Here is an 8,649-nt window from a genome sequence, read left to right as displayed (position 1 = left end):
GGTCACAGAGTGAGACTCTGTCTCAAAAAAAGAAAAAAGAAAAGAAAAGAAAAGAAAATGTAGCACATATACATCATGGAAATCTATGCAGCCATAAAAAGAATGAGATCATGTTCTTTGCAGGGACATGGATAGTGGTGGAGGGCATTATCTTTAGCAAACTAATGCAAGAACAGAAAACAAAATACCATATGTTCTCACTTGTAAGTGGGAGCTAAACGATGAGAATACATGGACACAAAGAGGGGAATCACACAGCCTATCAGATGAGGATGGTGGGAGGAGGTAGAGGATCAGGAGAAATAACTAATGGGTAGTAGGCTTAATACCTGGGTGATGAAATAATCCGTACAACAAACTCCCATGACACAAGTTTACCTATGTAACAAACCTGCACATGTACCCCTGAACTTAAAAGTTAAAAAATATGTTTAGGGAGTTTGATTTTGAAAAAACAGGCTGGTGAATAGAATTTTCCTAATTCAACAACTGCTCTCTTATTTGGAAGATGTATGCCCCATTGCATCAAAGCCATGATCTAATGTTTATTCTTGTTTTCCATTAGTGCTGCACCAAATAGAAATCCAGGCCTATGCCTATGCTTTTCTTAGACCAGGAAAAGCAACTGGACAACTGGGGATTTTTGTCAAAGAAACTCAATTCTGGACTTGGGTCTTTAATGATTAAATCCATCCCACATTTATTTCTGTATTTCCTTCTCTAGCAGTGTCTGAATCATAGTTTTTGTTGTAGAAATACCACAGAAAGGACTTAAATTCAAATTCTAGCTTGACCAATTATGAGTCAGAAAATAGTGGGCAACTTACTTATTTCTGAGCTTCAGTTTCTTCATCTGTAAAATGGAGATGAAATACCTACTTGTTACAGTTGTCAGGAGGATTAAATTAGGTTCCAAATACAGTGCTTGGACCATGACAGAACTCAATAAGTGAGAGGTATTTATCATAGTCTCATAAGATAGGCAGAAATTCAATAGCCCACAATGGCTTACTGTTGTACCCACATCTTGAGCCTAGTGGAGCCTATCCATCCCAGCAACAGCCTCTTGGCATCTCACATCTACTTGGAGATTTTGAATGAGATTTTGCATGTTTTTTGGATGATTGAAGATATTTCCAGGCAAGACGTTGACTCTGGAAGAACTGTAGCTTCTGGTTCTTGCCAAAAAAGTTTTGTTCCACATAAATGAATTAGCCTGGCCAGGATGACTTTCTTGAGGGCTTTTGAGACCTATGCTGAACTAACTCAACATTTTAAGAATAATCGCTGAGTTTTCTAAGGCTGTGTTGATACTGATTAGTTGAACTGGTCACACAGAAGTAGCTGCTGGACAGAAAATTAGGTCAAACTCAGAGCAGCTAGCCAGGGCTTTGTTAAAATTTAAGACAATCTTAGCTAAGGATGTCAGTGAATGAGCTGGTGTCATTGAGATGATGCTTGAGAAACGGCTCATGTTTAGGTCTCTTCAACCCAGCATTTGATCATGCCCTAAAAAACCACTATGAGGCAAAATTTGTTGGATGAATTGGCCATATAACCCCAGTCTGAGTGTATATGAGTTCATGTCAATCCATAAATGATGATCTCCTAGTCGTTTAGGAATATCAAATAGGGAGAATCAAGACGCATTTTTTTCCAAGATTTTTTCCATAAGACTTTAAGCCATTTCCTGCTTTTTCAAGGAATTCAAAAGTACTAGCATAGTTAGAAATCATTGTAAGAAAACCTGATAGTGAGAACTCTCAGCTTAGGCCTTTTATTCCATGACATTGCTTCCCCCTGAATTTCTAGGTTGAACCTATTGGCTATCCAAATGGTCCCAAATACTGCTAGCTAACCTCTCTATTGCTGCTTTCCAATTTATATGAAAATTATGTGTTTATTTGCATATCATCCCCATTAAATGAAAGGCTCATCAAAGGCAAAAAAATCACTCACTTTTGGTATTAGTTAACAATTGTGCATTTAGCAATGTATCTGGCACCTAGTAGGTATTACAATTTATTGAATCAGTGGCTGACGGTTCATTTAGCAGAAACACATGGGATCTCTTATATAGCAAGATTCTGTTGCATTCTTAAAGTATATGTCAACATATACAGTTTTTAGAAACTCATATCTTTAATAAAATAAAGTTTAAAATTTATATCTATATAAATTATTGAAATATATAATCAAGTTATCTGGCAAGGCAGAGCAATGGTTATGAATTATAAATCTGAGAGACTGAGAGTTAATTGCCGTATTATTCCCTGGACTGTTCACATTCATGGAAGGTATTCAACTCATCTGATTCAACAGGAGAAGGGAAATAGTTATAGTACAACTTCCTTTTGATTGCAAATGAATTCTAGTTACATATGTGTCACATTTTTTTCCAAACAGTGAAAAGACTTTTTTTTTTTTTTTTTTTTTTTAGTAGATGAAAGTATTTTCATCAGCACTCAGCTTCTGAGCTTCCCTTTCTGAGATCAGATATTGTAAAAGACAGTAAGAGAGATACAAAGAACTATTAATTACTAAGCTTGAAGTCTTATAAATACCCATTTAAAAAACTATGAAAGCTATTAAAGTTGACTCTCATATAAAAGAGAGACAACTCTCTGTTTTATTCAAATAAATATGATTTTAAAAGAATGATGACTATAGTCATGATAAGAAGTATGGCCTTTCATATTTATAACGTGTCCTCCATTCATCTTGGGTATACCAGGAAATGGTAGTGTAATTTCTTTGTGGGCAAAGATGAAAAAACAATCCTTGTCTGTAAAACTTTCTTATAACAATGACGACAACAATTACAGCAGTGACCCCAAGAAACTATTATAACAAGATGCTAGAACATAGATGAGATTGTCTTGCAATTAGCTATGTCTGTCTGACACACATTTCTTTCTTTGTAAGAGAAATCGTGCAGAGCAGTTTATTCTGTCTCAAAGATTTTGATTAAAGAAAAAGGAAAACTGCAATTTTTGCCACAAAAAGACAGGTGGCGTAAGCATGCAACTTTTTTTTTCTTTTCTTTCTTTCTTTTTTTTTATTTTTTTAATATAAAGTGATTATTTTCTCTCGGTTCTTTGAAAAAGCTCGCTTGTGCTGGGGTTTGTGGCTGAGCCCAGTGACGTCAGTGTGGCAGTGCGGAGTCAGGCGCAGCAGCTCCCTATAAGCAGAGGAGCTGTCCGTGTGCTGAAACGGCCCGAGAAGCTCGCCCCGGAGAACGGGGAGGAACATGCTGTGGAGCTCCTCTGCCATATAAACAAAAAGAGGTAAGGCTGCTTTTCTCTTTGATTTACTGGAAAGTTCTAATATGCATGCTCTTCTTTTAATTCCTAGCTGAGAAGAAAAAGACTGTTTGGCAAGCTTATGTCGATACGATAACTGAATAGCAACCTGCTGCTCATCAGCCGATGTGAGGACACTACATATGTGTAGATACATGATCGGGTCTATGCTTTATACTACTTGATGTTGGATATTTACCAACCAGAATGTTATTTAGATAATCATATTAAAAAGAGTGAAAAGTTAAGGATTTTAGTGTGAATACACAGATTAGTGTAAAGTTAACCAAGCCCAATACATTGTTTCTTTCCAAAATTTATTATTTCTGCTACTAAGAGCCAGATACGAAGCCAGGGCGTAATTTATATGTTTAATATTCTTAACAGTAGGTTTCCAATGATTCAAAGGCTGTTAAGCATGTTAGTCATAAAGCCAACCAATTTTGGAACTAGTTTTTTTTCTTTGATATTCATCTCACAAGAGCTCTGAATTAATTAACCATATAAAATTCTTTTCTGAACTTGTATATTTGAAAGAGCTTACATCATTATCTCCTAATTTTAGTCCTAAGATATTAACTTAGGATTTTCCCGAACACTGGATTCTTCCTTTTTCCAGGGCAAAATATTATCTGGGGTTATAGTTTGGCTGTGACCATGAATTACAGGGAAATGATAGTTTTGAATACATGATGAAAATATTCATAACTTTGTAAATTGTTGTTATTACTATAATTTGATTTAAAAAGGATGTTCAATATGTTGTTAAAGTCTGGGACAAGTATTTCTTTTTTTCTGTATCCCAACTAGTTGAATTGCTTAAATTATATATAATCACCTGCATGTGTCAATGCTCTAGTCTGATTTCAACAGAAAAGACATTTTAACTTGAGAGATATTAATGATAGCTATCAGGGGAAAAATAATGTTCTAATTATTTGGATTTCAGAAAATTCAATTTTAAATCAAACCCTATATAGAATAGCAGAGCTGTTGAAACATCTTTACTACTTGAAAGGGCTGCTACCTGGGAAAAAAATCCTTTGGGTCTCACTCAAAGACAATAACTATGTCATTCAAACTGAAGCGGAATAGATAAGCAAAGGGTAGCACTTGTTAGGCTGTGGTGTAAACAACTGCAAGGAGTATTCTGCTTCAACTTTACAGTAAAGTGCAGTTCCAAGATAATGGTTTTAAAGATAAGCATATAGTCCATATGTTAAGACTATTTCAGTGTTGTGGCTTCAAAGAAAATAAGTTCAATAAGGTTTTCAAGATTATTATTTCAAATGCCAATGTTCAAAATTGATTACCAAAGCTAAATTAATCCTGAAATAATATAAACAAGAGTGCATAATGTATTTTTACTTGAACCTCATTATTTTATGAATAAAATTACTTATAGTAAACATGTATTTATAATCAATATTTTGGAAGTATCCTCTCAAATGCCTTTCAATATTTTTCTTTCAATAAATTAAGTATTCTGGTAAATGTGAATCATTTAAATAAATATATATGTATGCTAAAATGTTTTCATACTAAGCCATTATTGGGCTCTAAAAAACTGGAAACAAAATCATCAATATGATCTTGTGAACAATGGTATTTTCTACAATTGATGTCTAAGCTAACAGAAAATTGTATACATATAACTTAGCTTATCTATCACAAAACCATGATCTGGCAAAGATATGAACAAACTTATAAACTCCTTTTACATTCATTCTGTTTACAACAGAATAACAAATACTAAAATAGTTTTTTTCAATGTTAGCAATATTAAATGTAAGGCACATAAAAACTAATCCTCTTACCAATTCCTATGTGAGATTTTAAGGCATTGGAGAAAAAATGAATGGAGATTTTTAAGTAGGAAGAATTCAGCACATTATCTGTGTTTATTTGAATTGGGATTTACACAGTGGTTATTTTAAAATTTTTCTAAACAGTATGAGTGATTTAAGATTTCACAGGTCCATACTAAAATAGACACAGACATAAGACAAACTGAATCTGAACACTCACAAGTTCAGAAATAGACTAGCTAAAAAAACTTATGTTCTCTCTGTAGCATCTGTTATTATTTACTATGCACTCTTGAGGGCTGATGAAAAGTATAACCACAATTGCGTTTTGCAAGACAGTCATAATAGAAATTATTAGAAGAAATATGGAGCAAAGAGATTTTAAAACACTTTATTGGTTTAGCACATGTACACAAAAAGAAACTTCATTGGTTTAGTCAACTGGCTGGAATCTGAGAAGACTTGTGTTCTGGAGGTTATTTATGGATCATTGGATTTGCTATCAGATTGGGAACAAGTTATTTCTGAAAAATATATGTGGATAGGACTCCCCACAAGGTAATTCAGTATGATTGACATATAACAGAATCACTTTGTCATGTATGGTCATGTAACTGCTGCTGTGTTTCAACAACAAAATTAGATGGACACTTCAGGAAATAAACCACATGTTTTTTGACACAACTTTAAGGACATAATTTGTGGGCGTGTATGTGTACATGCATGTTTTAAATTAAGCCAACACATTATTTTGCCAATGACTTCAATATATAACATAATTAAAACATCTTGGGAAGTATTTGCTGCTTTATTATAAAGAAACAACATGTACTAAACATCCAACTGCAAGTTCTGTAAATGAAAAAATAAAATTTGAGAAATCTCCTATCAGTGTTTTTGCTGTTGTTTTAACTAAGAGAATGCTATGCAAGTTTTTGGTGAATGAGTAATAATTTTGCTAAAGATTCCTGTGGTTTGCTTGTGGGAATCTTAGAAAATATTCATGAATTTTTTAAAAAAGAGTTATCCTAAGCTTAATGTGAGATAATATCTACTATGTTTTTTTTCTCACCTCATCGGTCAGTTATTTCTTTTGCTATAGTGTCTTCTAGTTTGTTTCATTTGTGTTAACTCATATTTTCTATGTTTTAAGGAAATCTTTCAAACATGGCTGAAGCAAAGACCCACTGGCTTGGAGCAGTCCTGTCTCTTATCCCTTTAATTTTTCTCATCTCTGGGGCTGAAGCAGCTTCATTTCAGAGAAACCAGCTGCTTCAGAAAGAACCAGACCTCAGATTGGAAAATGTCCAAAAGTTTCCCAGTCCTGAAATGATCAGGGCTTTGGAGTACATAGAAAAGCTCCGGCAACAGGCTCATAAGGAAGAAAGCAGCCCAGATTATAATCCCTACCAAGGTGTCTCTGTCCCCCTTCAGCAAAAAGAAAATGGCGATGAAAGTCATTTGCCCGAGAGAGATTCACTGAGTGAAGAAGACTGGATGAGAATAATACTCGAAGCTTTGAGACAGGTTGAAAATGAGCCTCAGTCTGTACCAAAAGAAAATAAACTCTATGCCTTGAATTCAGAAAAGAACTTTCCAATAGACATGAGTGATGATTATGAGACACAGCAGTGGCCAGAAAGAAAGTTCAAGCACATGCAATTCCCTCCTATGTATGAAGAGAATTCCAGGGATAACCCCTTTAAACGCACAAATGAAATAGTGGAGGAACAATATACTCCTCAAAGTCTTGCTACATTGGAATCTGTCTTCCAAGAGCTGGGGAAACTGACAGGACCAAACAACCAGAAACGTGAGAGGATGGATGAGGAGCAAAAACTTTATACGGATGATGAAGATGATATCTACAAGACTAATAACATTGCCTATGAAGATGTGGTGGGGGGAGAAGATTGGAACCCAGTAGAGGAGAAAATAGAGAGTCAAACCCAGGAAGAGGTGAGAGACAACAAAGAGAATACAGAAAAAAATGAACAAATCAACGATGAGGTGAAACGCTCAGGGCAGCTTGGCATCCAGGAAGAAGATATTCGGAAAGAGAGTAAAGACCAACTCTCAGATGATGTCTCCAAAGTAATTACTTATTTGAAAAGGTTAGTAAATGCTGCAGGAAGTGGGAGGTTACAGAATGGGCAAAATGGGGAAAGGGCCACCAGGCTTTTTGAAAAACCTCTTGATTCTCAGTCTATTTATCAGCTGATTGAAATCTCAAGGAATTTACAGATACCCCCGGAAGACTTAATTGAGATGCTCAAAACTGGGGAGAAGCCTAATGGATCAGTGGAACCGGAGCGGGAGCTTGACCTTCCTGTTGACCTAGACGACATCTCAGAGGCTGACTTAGACCATCCAGACCTGTTCCAAAATAAGATGCTCTCCAAGAGTGGCTACCCTAAAATGGCTGGTCGTGCTGGGACTGAGTCCCTACCAGATGGGCTCAGTGTTGAGGATATTTTAAATCTTTTAGGGATGGAGAGTGCAGCAAATCAGAAAACTTCATATTTTCCCAATCCATATAACCAGGAGAAAGTTCTGCCAAGTCTCCCTTATGGTCCTGGAAGATCTAGATTGAACCAGCTTTCCAAACCTGCCTGGATGCCATATGTTGAAAACAGACAGATGGCATATGAAAACCTGAATGACAAGGATCAAGAATTAGGTGAGTACTTGGCCAGGATGCTAGTTAAATACCCTGAGATCATTAATTCAAACCAAGTCAAGCGAGTTCCTGGTCAAGGCTCATCTGAAGATGACCTACAGGAAGAGGAACAAATTGAGCAGGCCATCAAAGAGCATTTGAATCAAGGCAGCTCTCAGGAGACTGATAAGCTGACCCCGGTGAGCAAAAGGTTCCCTGTGGGGCCCCCGAAGAATGATGATACTCCAAATAGGCAGTACTTGGATGAAGATCTGTTAATGAAAGTGCTGGAATACCTCAACCAAGAAAAGGCAGAAAAGGGAAGGGAGCATATTGCTAAGAGAGCAATGGAAAATATGTAAGCAGCTTTCATTAATTACCCTACTTTCATTCCTCCCACCCCAAGAAAATCCCAATATTTCTCTTTAGTGTGTTGACTTCTATCCTGTTAACACTGTAATATCTTTAAATGGTGTACAGGCAGATGAACCCAGGTCACTGGGGAGTCTGCTTCATTTCCTCTGAGCTGTTCTCTTGTGTATGGATATGTGTAAATGTTATGACTCCTTGATAAAAAATTTATTATGTCCATTATTCAAGAAAGATATCTATGACTGTGTTTAATAGTGTATCTAATGGCTGTGGCATTGTTGATGCTCACATATGATAAAGAGTGTCCTATAATTCCATTGAAAGTTTTTAATATTTATTGAATTATTTTGTTACTGTCTGTAGTGTTTTGTGAAGTACTGGAGCAAAAAAAAAAAAATAAAGCATTATAAATATATAGTTTTATTTATAAGGCCTTTTCTATTGTGTGTTTTACTGTTGATTAATAAATGTTATTTCTGGACAACTTTGGACTCTTAATTCTGGAAAA

The 8,649-nt window shown here is 35.6% G+C and overlaps 1 protein-coding gene across 2 annotated transcripts; it reads left to right on the top strand.

Moving 5' to 3' along the window:
• The first annotated feature begins 3,068 nt into the window (after positions 1–3,068).
• Positions 3,069–8,625, top strand: SCG2 (secretogranin II). Of its 2 annotated transcripts, XM_023222259.1 has the most exons (3): positions 3,210–3,287; positions 3,355–3,430; positions 6,264–8,556. In XM_023222259.1, exon 3 carries the CDS (start codon positions 6,278–6,280, stop codon positions 8,129–8,131), a length of 1,854 nt encoding a protein of 617 aa, XP_023078027.1. In that variant the 5' UTR covers positions 3,210–3,287; positions 3,355–3,430; positions 6,264–6,277; the 3' UTR covers positions 8,132–8,556. The 2 variants fall into 2 exon arrangements, with proteins under 2 accessions (XP_023078020.1, XP_023078027.1); XM_023222252.1 differs by lacking the exon at positions 3,355–3,430 and having other exon boundaries at positions 3,069–3,287; positions 6,264–8,625.
• Positions 8,626–8,649: the final 24 nt, after the last annotated feature.

This window comes from Piliocolobus tephrosceles, chromosome 11, assembly GCF_002776525.5.
Source record: "Piliocolobus tephrosceles isolate RC106 chromosome 11, ASM277652v3, whole genome shotgun sequence".
NCBI lineage: Eukaryota > Metazoa > Chordata > Mammalia > Primates > Cercopithecidae > Piliocolobus > Piliocolobus tephrosceles.
Note: the sequence above shows the minus strand (reverse complement) of the source record. Positions and strands in the feature narration are given on the sequence as shown.